Genomic DNA, 15,091 nt, shown 5'->3' on the forward strand with positions numbered 1-15,091 from the left:
AAATCTAGTAAATATTTATATCACGTGCATGAACACGGAAAAGTTACCTAGTATATCAAAGTAAAACGATAGAAGCTATAGTTTTTATACGAAGTTCGTTAAATTACTTAAAATCTGATTAAAAATAAATGCTGTAAATATATTATAAATATTGAAAAAGATTTTTTTAATCCAGTCAGTTTTTGTTTGCCACGTAAAGATAACCTTACAATAATCTTATTGTATACTTAGATAAAATAATGGGCAGTTTTGTGATATTTCTGATTTAGCGTCTATCCACCTTCCGAGGTTCTAAAGAGATTCACCTTCCCAACCTTGCACATTGTAACAACTAACAACGTGGGAGACATGTGCGATGTCTACACATGTAATCAGTTATATAAAAAAATAGATTGTTGTATTATACTATTACTTATGGATATACTCGAATACTTCTCTTTTATTCATTTTGAGAATACTTCTCTTTTGTTCATTTTGAGGAATATCATTACCATCCAGTCTCTCAATTTCGGTTTTCAATAGCGACCAACTCCAAAACATATGTCCAATCTCGCAAACAATTATATGTATAGATGTGAAAACTATGAATGCAAACTATTATTTTCTCCGTTTCTAAAAGAGTCATATTTTAAAAAAAAATTTGTTTCAAAAAAATATCTTTTCACAGTTTCAATGCATAAATTAATTATAAATTATAAAATTCATAATATATAATTATGTTTATTAAAATTATATTGGTTAAAAGTTGTAGAGAATAGTTAACTACGAAAAATAATGTATTGATAACTAAAATTTAATATAATTTTTTAATAAGTGTAAAAATTTTAAAATACATTTCTTTCTAAAACAGATGGAGTAATTCACTTTTCTTAAATATGATTTTTTTTCTTATTGTACACAGAAAAATATGTTTTCATTATAAATTACAAAAATAATTACAGGTCATATTTAATTCTCTTATACATATATCTATCCAAACTCTGACGTGTATCAAGAAAAAGATTATTGCCTAAGATTGATGACCCGAAAAAATTTGTCTTCCATATTCCATCGCATGAGTTGAATTTAAAGAAGTATTTTGTGATTTTGGATCTAGCGTAAATCTCGTTTTAAAAATAATTATAGACAAACTGGGCATTATAGATGTTGAGAATCTTCAGCTGACTCTAGCTTTTGCCAACTCTTCTACAGTTCTCTATGGCATCATTCGTAACCTTCTTGTCCAAGCCGGAGACTACATTTTCGTACTGAAAAACAAACACGATATAACTTTACTAATATATATTTCTTTTTTTATTAATATAGATTTCTCAGGTATATTTTTCACTATTTTTTGCGTGTGCTATTATTTTCCAAAATTTCAAATATTTTGGAATTAGAGTAGTAAAAGAAAGTCCCTTCGTGTCATCCAATAATAAAAAAAATGATAGGCCGAAGAAAATGATAGAAATTAGATTTGTGAAATCTATTTTAAAACATTTCAATCTGAATTTATATACTGTTTTAGGATAGCAAAATGCTTATCTACGATCAACCATTCTCCAGATACCACGTGTATGACTCTAAAACAATCGTCAGAGTCATTTAAAATATTTTCCAACGTCAGATCAAGTATCTATCCAGTGCTGACTCAGCCGGATAAACCTAAACCGGTGCTGCCTCACCATTAAAATTAGAATAAACCGGCGAAAGTAAAGAAATATCAAATATCCAATCAGTAGTTGGGGAAATACAACACGTGGCAACAGCTACCCGGTTCTTATCCGGTTCGGGGGTAAAAAATAAAATTGGCCTCTTCACACGAAACGCGACATCACGTCGCCGCTTGGACTTTATAAATAGAGCCATCGGTCGCAGAGAACAAGACATCAAACAAAGCAATACCAAGAATATTACTTTGCGATTAAATAAGAAAAATGTGTGGAATTCTTGCCGTTTTAGGATGCTCCGACGATTCTCAGGCCAAGAGAGTTCGCGTTCTTGAGCTTTCTCGCAGGCATTAAAAGCTTTCCTCTGCTTTTCTTATATTTCTTTCTTTGTTTTCGATTCTTTAAAATAGGAAAAAGAAACAATTGGTTTGTCACGCTAAAAAAACTTATAACCGGCAATCACATTATGATTTGTTTGATGTTAGACATCAAAAGACACAAACCAAGAAAGTTATGTTTGTTTGAGTTATTATGATGAAGATTGATGTGATCTAATACCATTTTGTACTATTATTAGTATGTTCATTTTCGTAGCCTTTTTGTTGAACGCGACAGAAATGATGCTTGAGCAAATCAAACGTCTCTCCCTTTTGAGAATTCTATTTGAAATCTCTCAGAAAAAATAAAAAGAAAACTAAACTTCCTTTGTTTATTTGATTGTTGAATATTTCGGAGGAATATCTAAGTTTTTGAAAATATTTAAATCTTACAATAATTTTTCTTTTAAATAATATTTTGGCTATAGATTGAGGCACAGAGGACCTGACTGGAGCGGAATATATCAGAACGGGTTCAATTACTTGGCCCATCAACGTCTTGCAATCATCGATCCTGCTTCCGGTGATCAACCTCTCTTTAACGAGGACAAGTCCATTGTTGTCACGGTACGCTTCAAGAACTACGTGCATGTTACATCCATGGAGTCATTATGAATCTTTTGATATTTTTGAAGTTTAAAATTTTCTATTGTTGGTTTTGTTGGAAGGTGAACGGAGAGATTTATAACCATGAGGAGCTGAGAAAGGGTTTGAAGAATCACAAGTTCCACACCGGTAGTGATTGTGACGTCATTGCTCACCTGGTATGTGTGATTTCATTTTGCCAAGTAACTTGTTATTTCTTGATCTGATCGAGTTTGATGTGTTTGTTGGTGATATAGTACGAGGAGCATGGTGAGAATTTTGTGGACATGTTGGATGGAATCTTCTCCTTTGTGTTGCTGGACACAAGAGATAACTCATTCATGGTGGCTCGTGACGCGGTTGGTGTCACTTCGCTCTACATTGGTTGGGGATTAGATGGATCTCTGTGGGTCTCTTCCGAGATGAAAGGCTTACACGAAGATTGTGAGCATTTCGAAGCCTTTCCTCCAGGTCATTTGTATTCAAGCAAATCAGGAGGAGGGTTTAAGCAATGGTACAATCCTCCTTGGTTCAATGAATCTGTTCCTTCTACGCCTTATGAGCCTCTCGCAATTAGAAGCGCCTTTGAAGACGTAAGAAAACTTTTTTTTTTTTGTAAAAACTTAAGAAAACTTATCTATGAAACCAATCAAAGATCTCTTTTTGTTTGTATGTGGTGTGAGAAATTAACATGTTTTTCTTTTTCTTTTTCTTTAGGCTGTGATAAAGCGGTTGATGACTGATGTTCCATTTGGAGTTTTGCTATCTGGTGGTCTTGATTCTTCTCTTGTTGCATCCATCACTGCCCGTCACTTGGCCGGTACTAAGGCCGCTAAGCGATGGGGTCCTCAGCTCCATTCCTTTTGTGTCGGTCTTGAGGTAAGATATACTAGAACAGAGTTACTCTGTTTATAAAACATAGTTTTCATGAGATGCAATGTTTTTTTTTATATATTAAAATTAATATCCTTTTTTTTTTCTTTCCTTTTCCTTTAGGGCTCGCCGGACTTGAAGGCGGGGAAAGAAGTGGCGGAGTATTTGGGGACGGTGCACCATGAGTTCCATTTCACGGTGCAAGACGGGATTGATGCGATTGAGGATGTGATCTACCATGTCGAGACATATGATGTGACGACAATTAGAGCTAGCACACCCATGTTCTTGATGTCCAGGAAAATCAAGTCTCTAGGTGTTAAGATGGTTCTTTCCGGTGAAGGTTCTGATGAGATCTTTGGAGGGTATCTTTACTTCCACAAGGCACCTAACAAGCAAGAGTTTCACCAAGAAACTTGTCGCAAGGTATCATCTATTTAGTGTAATCACAAATAAAACATTACCCAAAGAGGAAAGATCTTTTAACTCTATGTATGCAATGCCTTGCAGATCAAGGCTCTTCACAAATACGATTGTTTAAGAGCCAACAAAGCTACCTCTGCTTTTGGTCTAGAGGCGCGTGTTCCTTTTCTGGACAAGGAGTTTATCAACACCGCTATGTCTCTCGACCCTGAATCCAAGATGGTAACTACGAAAACTCAAATACCTTCTTTCACAAGCTAACGTACACTCGCTTAAACAAACTTTTCTATTATGGGATTTATTAGATCAAACCAGAGGAAGGGAGGATCGAGAAGTGGGTTCTAAGGAGAGCCTTTGATGATGAAGAACGTCCTTATTTGCCAAAACACATTCTCTACAGACAGAAAGAGCAGTTTAGTGATGGTGTTGGCTACAGCTGGATCGATGGCCTAAAAGCCCACGCTGCTGAAAATGTATTCCACAAAAGATTCTCATATCTCTTCTGTTTAGCTAAATTTTGGTCTAGATCTGATTTTTTTATATGTTTTGTTTTTAGGTTAATGACAAGATGATGTCGAACGCTGCTTTTATCTTCCCTCACAACACCCCACTCACCAAAGAAGCTTACTATTACAGAATGATCTTTGAGAGGTTCTTCCCACAGGTAAAACTCTTATTTAATATTCAGATGATGTAATGGAAACTCTTTTTTTTTTTTTTTTGGTTTAGCAAATTTACAACTTTTGAGATGGTTTTATTGTGCAGAACTCGGCAAGGCTAACTGTTCCCGGAGGTGCGACCGTGGCTTGCTCGACCGCAAAAGCGGTGGAGTGGGATGCAAGCTGGTCCAACAATATGGATCCATCTGGAAGAGCTGCGATTGGAGTTCACCTCTCGGCCTACGACGGCAGCAAAATGGCATTGCCCTTGCCGCCACATAAGGCAATCGACGACATCCCAATGATGATGGGACAAGAAGTTGTGATTCAGACATGAGTTTGAAGGATATATAGGGGAGTTCTTTAAAGTTGTCCTAATCGGTTTAAGTTGTATGGTTTCAAAATAAAATTGGTTTCCTGTTCTTAGGGAAATATGAATGTATAAATTAATTTTCTTGTACTATTAGTAAAGATTCGAATGTACTGTTTCTACAAAATCGATGTACATCAATCTTATTATAATTATATGTATTGTAATATGATATGAATAATGTGACTGTGCTTGTTTTCACAAAAACTTATTCATGAAATGTGTGTTTCTAGCTTTTTGTTTCCTTCAATGTGTGAAACCTCCTAATCTTTTTGGATTTTCTCGCAAACAGATTTTGTATTCTTAGCTGTATCGCCCCTTGGCTCTCCACGTCGCCCAAAGCCACTCCTCATCGCCATGACCTCTCTCCATCTCCTCATCGTCCATTCCTCATCGCCAGCATGCGTATCATTCTTCCTCCTCACTTATTCTTCATTGTCATCTCTGATTCCTCTGTTTAATATGTTCTCTTTTGAATTTTGTCTGAAACGTTTTCCGTTTTGTCGTAATTCGAAGTTGACGTTGAAATTTTACGAAGAAAACAAGAAATACTTTAACTTGAACACAAAAAATGTTTATATCATTTCATAGACCATAATGACCAAAAACCGCAACTTCTAGTAAGCTGAAGATTTTTTTTCGAGAAAAACCGTAAAACGTGTAAATAGTAAAACAGTCCAAAAATGGCCTTAAACACAACACAGCCCACTTACGACTTAGAACATAAAGCGGCCAAATTTCAGTAACGGTTTACCTTGCTTGGAGAGGATATTGGAAGAAAAAGAGGATAATGAAAGATTTCCAAAAGGATAAATCCGAATATCGACAAGACAAGAAAGATGCTAGAGGCGGATTTTCCTGAATTAAACGTGACAGACAGTCAATAGTCTCTGGGTAGAAGATTCTGAAGCCCTAAGCTGAATTGAATATACACAAAATACGGTTTTTTCAAAAGCTTATGTGCCAGAATGTCCTGTTTTATGTTGACACCAAAACCGTGCCTTATTGTCCCCAAAGTGTTGGATTGATACATATCTTACATGGTTTTCACAAGATTTTGCATGTTTTCTACTCAGATGACAGTAATTCAACTCGCTCAAAGCAGATATTATTACATATATATTCAACATAGAGTACACAATTTTACCCCCCAAAAAAAACATAGAGTACACAAGTAAAAACGACTTTTTTAAGGTGTTGTGTCAGCCTTTGCATTGGTTGGAACGCTGGGATCGTGTCTGGTGTTTGCAGATGGATCACCATAATCCTCGATGCTCACCATCAATAATCTTTTTGCTACCCCTGTCTTCCCAATTCCTAACAAAAAAAAAACAATTCAACCTTGGTCAAACCCAAAACCAAAATCAGAACTTTGGTATAATTTAACGAATTAAAACATAAAGAAGAAGAAGAAGACAAATTAATTAAAAAGAAGTAAAACCTGAAACAGGAGTGTTGCGGCCAGAGGATGTAACAAGTGGAAGGGTTAGTATGAGAAACAAAAGAAGACGAACTCCAAAACTCATCTCTGTTTGGTTTGGGAGGTATAGACATATGCGTCGTATATACTTATAGATGTGACATGATGATACCAAAATTGAATCTGCCGTGTGTATCCAAATGCAACCTGTTTTTCACGTGAACTAGAGACTAAACATTAAAGCCTGCCATTTTGTGTGGGTGTATGTGCGTTAAAGAACAGTGTTAGTTTGGGAGATGGGATATTAATGGCCACAAGATGACCAAGGAAATAATGACACCTGGTTAGGCTTATCATATCGGCCTCGCGAAGTTGCGCCTTGCATTTTATTCATTGTTTGTGTTCTCTCTTTCTTTTTTCCAGAAAACTTTTAAAATAATACAAACAGATCAGAAAAATAGGTTTCTGTTTTTATAAAAATAAGCGGACACGTCAGCATAGGGTGATTTGTGAGAAGATTAGGGTTTTGAAGAGTTCACCGCAAGCAATCAGGCCCCACGCCGATGTAGGCGCCAGAGACTCAAGTCGCCGTGGAGTCGGGCTCGGAAACGAGCAAGGTAAAACTGTGAAGCAGTTGAACACGTCATGGGTTAAAGTCGTGGAGAATGGACCATCGCTCTTGTTCTAGCAACATGAGTAAGTGAAGGACAAAAAGTTGTTGAAGTTCCGGATGATGTGATATCAGAATCTGTACCTCTTTGGGATGACCTTCTTGAAGATCGATTTCTGGACAAGGCACCACATGTAGCAAGAATCCACTTCATAGTCAATAAGATCTTGCCTTTGGGAGATAAATCTATCAAAATTGATGTCTACGTCGTCAATGATCACACTGTGAAATTCAGAATCAAAGACGAGGGTACAAGGAAAAGGGTTTTGAAAAGGGGCATGTGGAACATTGCAAACATCCCATTAATTCTTTCAAAGTGGTCCCCTGAGGAGGAGGAAGAAGAGGTCGAAGATATAAAAACAATTTCAATGTGGATCATCATGAAGAATGTCCCCCACAGGATATTCTCTTGGAAAGGCCTTGGTTTCATAGCTAGTGCTGTAGGAAAACCAAAACGCTTATACCCAAATATGCTCCAATGTAATAGCTTTGAGGAAGCGAAAGTTTTTGTCGAAGCTAATATGAAAAAAGAACTGCCGACTAGCCATCATTTCAAGTCTAAACTTGGGGTAGATGCGGAGGTTGAAATGGTGAATAACTTTTTGGTTTCAGAAGAAACGGATTCAAGGTTAAATATTACTAACATGTGTATGATTCCAAAGACGGAGAGGTCTACAAGGATGATAAAACTGAGTCCAATTAGTCTATGTAATGTGGGGGTATAAAATTATTTCGAAGGTTTTGTGTCAGCGATTGAAAACATGCCTCCCCTCCCTCATATCGGAAACTCAACCAGCATTTGTGGCAGGAAGGTTGATTTTTGATAATATTCTTATAGCTCAGGAAATATTCCATGGATTGCAAACCAATAAAGCATGTCAAGGAAAGTATATGGCAATTAAAACAGACATGAATAAAGCGTATGATAGGGTGGAATGGGATTTTATCAAGGCTTTACTATAGAAGATGGGTTTTGATCTTCATTGGATTAAACTAATGATGGAGTGTATATCATATGTTCAATATCGGATTTTACTAAATGGTCAACCACGTGGCATCATTGTTCCACATAGAGTTTTACGTCAAGGGATCCTTTATCTCCTTATTTATTTATCTGTGTACTGAGGCTTTAATTGCAAATATAAAAAAAGGTGGAAAGAGGGCAACAACTAATGGGAATGAAGGTAGCCAGAGCATATTTATCGATATCTCATTTTCTCTTCACGGACGATAGCCTCTTCTTTTATAAAACTCAAAAACAAGAGTATCAAACCATTCTCAGGATTTTAAAGAAATAGAAGATAGTATCAGGTCAACTCATAAATTTTGATAAGTCTTTGATCCAATTGGGACACAAGGTTGAAGAATCTGCCAGACATGAGTTAAGGGATATTTTGGGCATACAAAATTTACGAGGAATGGGATCTTACTTAGGTTTACCAAAAAATCTCGGGGGCTCCAAGATACAAGTTTTTACCTTTGTCCATGATCGGCTAAATAATAGGTTCAACGGCTGGACTTTTAAACTTTTCACAAAAAGAGAAAAGGAAGTGATCATTAAATCAGTAGTTACGACATTACCAAATCATGTGATTTCTTCCTATCATTTACCTAAGGCAACCGCAAAAAAGCTGACGAGTGCGGTAGTACAATTCTGGCGGAGTCCAAGAGGAAGTACAAGAGGTATGCACTGGAAATCATGGGACAAAGTATGTGTAAATAAAGACGAAGGAGGTTTGGGGTTTAAAGACATCACTGATTTCAACACAAAGATGCTCGGTCAGTTATGACTTCTGATAGAGAAGCCAAACACTTTATTTTCTCGAGTTTTCAAAGGTCGGTATTACAGGAACGCCTCACCCCTGGAACCGATTCGTTCATATTCTCTGTCATATGGCTGGCGGAGTATCGTATCTGCTAGATCTCTGGTAAGCAAATGACTAATCAAAAGGGTGGGATCATGATCATCTATATTTCTATGGAATGATCCATGGTTCCAAACCACTCATCCGAGACCAGCTAATAAAAACCAACACAATTTCTACACAACTTGGAGCTCGCAAGCAATTCGGGATTTGGTGGACCCATAGGATGTGAAATTTATAGAAAGCATACCGCTGAGTAGGATTCAGATAATAGATAGAGATGAATGGCATTTCAAAAAAAAAAAGGAAATATACGGTTAAATCAAGATATCAGGCAGAACGGATTTACCTAGACAAGGAAAGACCACCACTACTATTTGGACCCACAGTTGATGTATTGAAGGCATTTTGTTGGAAAATACGGTGCCCACCAAAGATAAAAACATTTTTTTTTGCAATTGGTGTCCGAATGTATAACATTTAAGCAGAATAAGCAAGCACGAAGGATACAAGGGGACATATGTTGTGCAAGATGCAGAGCCTATGAGAAATCGATAAACCATGTGTTTTTTGAATGTCCTCCAACACTTCAGGTTTGAGCTTTCTTACAAATACAATCAAATCCAACTATTTTCCCAACAAGTTTTCTCTTCACAAACATGGATCATATCTTCCGGAGAGTTTTCCCGCAGATGGATGATCGTCAGTTTGTATGGATATTATGGTACATTTGGAAAGGAATGAATAATAAAGTCTTCATTAATATGGACATTGATCCTAGGGAAACACTCAAATTGGCAGAAACATAATCAACACTCTGTGATGAGGCACAAATATTGAACAAACAAAGGACAATACCACACGTAGAGGTTACGACCATATCGTCAATTCTAGGAAGATGGTGTTTCACAGATAGTTCATGGAAAGAGAAATGATACTTTCTCCGAAAAAGGTTGGCTCAATACTCTATAAGGATTTGATGGGCTGACGGGGACGAGGAATGTTCAGGCTAGTCTCTATTCTGTTCATGCAGAGATGGAAGCGCTACTCTAGGCAATAAATTGTATGAGGAACTTACGCTAGTTTCAAGTAACGTTTGCAACGAATTGTTTTCAATTGGCGAAGAAGGTTTCGGAACCAAAAGAATGACTATCTTTTGCAAGTTATTTGGAAGATTTTAAAATCCCGAAAGAAAGTTTCATCCGATCAGAGATCATCTATGTCCCAAGGACGTAAAATTTAAAGGCGGATAGCCTAGCACACAGTGTAAAGAAGCAACACTCTTTCATCGTTCACATAGACGTAAATCTTCCGGTTTGATTCACTGAATAGTATAAGTTGATGACAAAAAAACATTAAATATTAGTGTAATCTAATGGAATTACGAAATACTTACTGAAATAATTAATAGAAAAATCTAAACTATTAAAAGTGAAGTACATTTTGTATTTAACCTTAATTTTTTCTAAATAATTACATTTCATGCTATTGGCCTAAAACAACAAATCAATACTAATAATTTTATTTCCTTAACTCAATAACATTCCAAAAAATATTCCTATTTCAACGCAAATAAATAACAAACAAAATATCAAGTAACTAACACAATCTTATTATTGTGTTTAGAAAGTTTTGAAATCACGTATGTGTTATTTTTAAAAATTAACTAGATTTTGACCCGCACTTTCAAAGCGCGGGATTATTTATTTTATTTTTAATTGACAAATATTTAGTAAATGTCATATTTTCATATATTTGTGTTTTATTTTATAAAAGACTTAAACTTTTTATCTTTATTTATCGTATTTCATTTTAAATGACTATTTATGTTTAAAAAATTAAACTTTATTTCTTTAACGAATTAAGTTGATATAACTCTGATAAATTAATTTTATTATGTGGTTAATATTTTAATAAAAAAAATATATATTTTTAATAAAGACTAGATTTTGACCCGTGCATCCGCACGGGTGTTTGATTTAATATAATAGATATATAAATTTTTTACAACATAAATATGTAATGGTTGCACAAACATGTCTTTGTATGAATGTTATTTGACTTGTAATATATAATATTTATGATAGATCGACGGTTTTTAGTTGTCAATAATATTTTTTAGTTTCTCATATTGCAATTGGATATAAAATCGATAAAATGATGTATTTATTAATGTTTAGTTACAATAACCATTTTTTGATGTATTTATTTTATAAACTAAAACACCAATTATTATATTTATGCATATTAATGAATCTATTTTTTCAAAATAAAATATTTTATGTCAAATAAAATCTACTTATTTTTTTAAGATAAATAAAAGATATAAAATAGTTATTCATTTTTTTTAGATGAGGTTTAGGTATTTAAGAAAATGATGTACATATTTTATTCAAATAGTATACTCAACTGTTAAGATTTTTTCCTATATGGATGGTAACTAATTTTATAAATAATATTTTATTTTTATTGTATTGAAGGGAATGTATTCCGGATATCCTATAAATATTCTAATTTTTAGTAGCACGTACTTAAATATGGAATGTAATTAATACCAAAATTTTTGATGAGAAATAATAACATATACTATCCAAATCATTGTTACCAAAACCATATATATTTATATTTTATAGAAAACCAACAGTAGAATCTAGCCAAAATGTAAGACTCAAACTAATTAAATAACATATATTAAATTCTTGATATATTATTAATATCTGTATAACCACACAAATGTCTATAAACTGTGTGTGTATTTTTGCAATCCGGTATCAAATCAGTTCTTGATATTTGTTTACCTAATTTCATAACATATAATAACTTATTTCCGCAAATAAGACTCACAAAAATGAAACTTTGTTGTAGAATGTAGACCGAATACAAAAAGTCTTACAAAGTTATAATGTATACTTTGTATGATATACGTTTTGCATATATCAAATTGGTTTAAGATTAGAACAACATTGATAAGTCTTAAATTAAACCGGATTAAACCATTTTAGCTATAAACAGGTCTACGTAAGTGATATAGATGGTTTCATTGTCCAAATGTGAAATAGTGAGAATACTGATTTTTTTGTAAAAAAAAATAAAGCTTTTTCTGTCAAATAAATTTTAACCGGTTTGGTTTTGTATATACATGTACTGAGATAGCTATTGTTAGGTGATAAACAAAGATTCACTTTCTAAAATAAATACTATAAATGAAAATATATGATTTCAATCAACGTTGCCTTTAATAACCAAATGAAAGCTGTAAGGCTAATTAACAGGGTACAAATATTGTTCCTAAATAATAGCTGTAGAGCAAATGTCAATGGCATTTAGTGGTAATTATTTAGGAAAATTAAGGGTTAGGTACTAAATGTATTTCAGTTTTAATAGTTTAGATTTATACTTTTCAATGAAAAAAATTATTTTTTATGAATGCTTAAATTATATTAAGAAACGAAAAAATATAATAATTAAGAATAGTTCTAAAAATATTATTTGAATTTAGACTCAATGGCCCAAAGAAAAAAAAAGAGAATTAGATCTGGTTTCTTAATCGGCTCAAATGGCCCAAGAGAGATCTGATGTGGGCTGGATCTAAAATAAATGACCCAATATAGATGTGTTATTAATATTATTTGATTGCCCTTAATGAAACATGTAAAGTTAGTAAAGAAAAAGACATGCTAAAGTAAAAAATGACAATATGATCCTGCTTTAATAGTATAGATATCTAATTATATAAAGTAGAGTTCACTCTCTCCTGGTGATGCCACGTCATCAATTGGGTAAAGGAAAGAGTGACACCTGTTTCTTTGCTTTAAATGTTGCGTTCCATTTATTTGATCACGGGTTTCTTTTCTAATTCTGTTGGGCTGCCTCCACATGATCAGACCCATCTAGCTCTACAATCACTAACGTCATGTTTTCAATTAGTGCTCAGAGAGTCTCTCTCTCGCGTCTCCACCCTTCCTCCATTGACCATTGCCAATCTTTCGTCTTCCTCCTTCTTCCGGTGGGAGATGAAGCAGTAACCGATACCCTCTCATAAAGCCCTCCTTAATCAATTACACACGATTTCCATTCAATGCGATCCTGGAGAGTGCAAGGCGGTGGAGGCTCTGCTATAAAAACGTACGAGTTCATGCTTTCATAAACATCCTTCGTTCTAAACCAATCAGTATACAAAAAATTTGAGTCATGGCTAAGATGTGGTCTTACTCTCCGATTTTCAGACTGGCCGCTGCTCCTCCTCTGTTCAAGTTCGCCTGCTCCGATTTTGGGAGGCCAGAAACGTCCGGCGTGGGGGAGAGCTAATGAAACTCGACATGCTCCTTCTAGATTCTCAGGTTATCTGTTTACTACTGTTTTTGTTTAGATTTTTGATTATATCTCCGGTTAAATTCTATACAAATCGCCACCGTCTTGATTCCAGATAATAATAATTCATTGTGTTTTGGAGTTCTTGCTGTAGAATAATGGCTGACCCATTTCCCAGCTATTGATGTTTGATATATTTTTTTTCTAATCTTCGTATTTTTACGGCTGAGAAAATAAACCGTTTCAGACAGTTAGTTGATGTTTATATATGTTCCACCATGCTGGATCCATACTACAAACTTCTTTCGTACCTATTTTTTTTTTTCAACTGAGGAATTCTCAGCTTTGATGATTTCGTTGCTTATATTTCAGGCGACTATGATGCCGGCGAAGCTCACGATGCTTCATGTAGACGAAGCTCACAGAGCAGTGGAAATGGTTTGATGATAAAATCTTATATCAGTTTATGTACATGGTCACTGTTTCCGTAAGAGTTGTTTTAAGCTCTTAGTTTTAAGTCTTAATTTTGATTCTTACACTAACCAAATTTTGTTCTCGATTCATATTATTGTCTGTGATGTTGTTGTGGTGATTATAATTTAAAATATTTGGTTTATGTTAGCATTAAAGCGAAACGATGCATTATCTCGCCCTGGAGATCATTGGTGTTGGGAAGAAGAAGCTTTATGCAGCCAAGGGTGAACTTCAAGGAGTCGCAGGAGTTCAAGTCTGCCAATGACGTTTCCCCTACCATTACTCCCTTCTATCTTGGCTGAAAATAAGGTATGACCACGAACATTACATATATGTATGCAAGACATATATTAATCTTAAGGAAAATTTTGATCCTGAAAATTTGGTTTCTGTGGACAGATGACCATGAATATAGAAGGAGATCAATTCCATGAAATGATAATTTCTCTTTGCAAAACTTGCTCTGTTTCTCACTTTGGCGTTGTGGTTTTCTCAGGGCTGTGTTTGATCCAATGGAAGGATTATAATACTTTTACGCACTAGCTATCTATGGAATGACCCGAGAGCAAAATGATGGAGCATCAAGGATCACAACTGATGTGGGGATGAAATGAGCTTATTGCTAAGAACTCTGTTCTTCTTCCCACCTACTCATTGACACGAATCTAGGCCGCTGTTTCATGCCTGATCTTGGGTCATTTGTGAGATTCAACATGTTGGTAACAGAGCTAATTTGATAGATCCATCATCACCCGATTGTACGACGAACAACAGCAATATCGACAGAAGCCTGAAAACAGAGAACAACAAAAACTCAAATCTTTGAAGAGAAATAGAGACAAGACAGGAAGTCACGTCCTTATTGTTGACCATCTTCACAATGATTCCAAGCTCATATCCGATGAGAATCAATGGAAGTCTAAGAAACCAAGAACAAAGAAAGAAAGAGTTGGTTCTTCAAAGATCAGTTTCAAACATTCAACTTCTTTGTATGATAGTGTCGAGCCATATGCATAGGCAATTGCAGAGATGAAAGATATAATATACAAAACGGCTGTGTTTAGACCGGTGAATATTCCATTGTTGAAGATAATGGATCAGATGAACTTTATGAAGACCATTATAACTTTTTACGTTAATTTTCGGACCCAATAGTTTATTTGGAGTTGTTAGTGTGTGCTTTTTCTAAGTCTTAAAATTTGGTTTGAACCGTCTGTTCAATTAACGCAAGTCATTCTCAACGAATTACACATTTTAACTTCGGTAGTCCAAGCTATCGTTGTGATATTCAAAACTTGGAGCATCGTTACAATGATAATTTGGGTCTTATATCAATACTTTTAAAAACATATGATTTACAATGCTTCTTAAGGTTACATCTCAGGAAAAAAATATCTTCAGATGCAAGTTAAGCA

General features: G+C 34.8%; 2 protein-coding genes and 1 long non-coding RNA gene across 3 annotated transcripts; 2 read left to right on the plus strand and 1 right to left on the minus strand.

Moving 5' to 3' along the window:
- The first annotated feature begins 1,819 nt into the window (after nt 1-1,819).
- Nucleotides 1,820-5,143, plus strand: LOC106371358 (asparagine synthetase [glutamine-hydrolyzing]). Its single transcript, XM_013811420.3, has 10 exons — nt 1,820-1,996; nt 2,455-2,593; nt 2,695-2,790; nt 2,869-3,204; nt 3,329-3,490; nt 3,608-3,910; nt 3,995-4,129; nt 4,213-4,380; nt 4,464-4,571; nt 4,673-5,143. Exons 1-10 carry the CDS (start codon nt 1,917-1,919, stop codon nt 4,901-4,903), a joined length of 1,758 nt encoding a protein of 585 aa, XP_013666874.2. The 5' UTR covers nt 1,820-1,916; the 3' UTR covers nt 4,904-5,143.
- An 870-nt stretch (nt 5,144-6,013) lies between these two features.
- Nucleotides 6,014-8,063, minus strand: LOC106370272 (protein PSY2-like). Its single transcript, XM_013810314.3, has 2 exons — nt 6,378-8,063; nt 6,014-6,253 (listed from the first exon to the last, which is right to left on the minus strand). The coding sequence occupies exons 1-2, from the start codon at nt 6,460-6,462 to the stop codon at nt 6,126-6,128; spliced, it is 213 nt and encodes a 70-aa protein (XP_013665768.2). The 5' UTR covers nt 6,463-8,063; the 3' UTR covers nt 6,014-6,125.
- Nucleotides 8,064-11,252: 3,189 nt separating this feature from the next.
- On the plus strand, nt 11,253-14,921 carry LOC125610322. Its single transcript, XR_007340402.1, has 5 exons — nt 11,253-13,016; nt 13,118-13,231; nt 13,575-13,689; nt 13,825-13,985; nt 14,173-14,921. It is a non-coding gene; the product is annotated as an uncharacterized LOC125610322 (long non-coding RNA).
- Nucleotides 14,922-15,091: the final 170 nt, after the last annotated feature.

This window comes from Brassica napus, chromosome A6, assembly GCF_020379485.1.
Source record: "Brassica napus cultivar Da-Ae chromosome A6, Da-Ae, whole genome shotgun sequence".
Taxonomy (NCBI): domain Eukaryota; kingdom Viridiplantae; phylum Streptophyta; class Magnoliopsida; order Brassicales; family Brassicaceae; genus Brassica; species Brassica napus.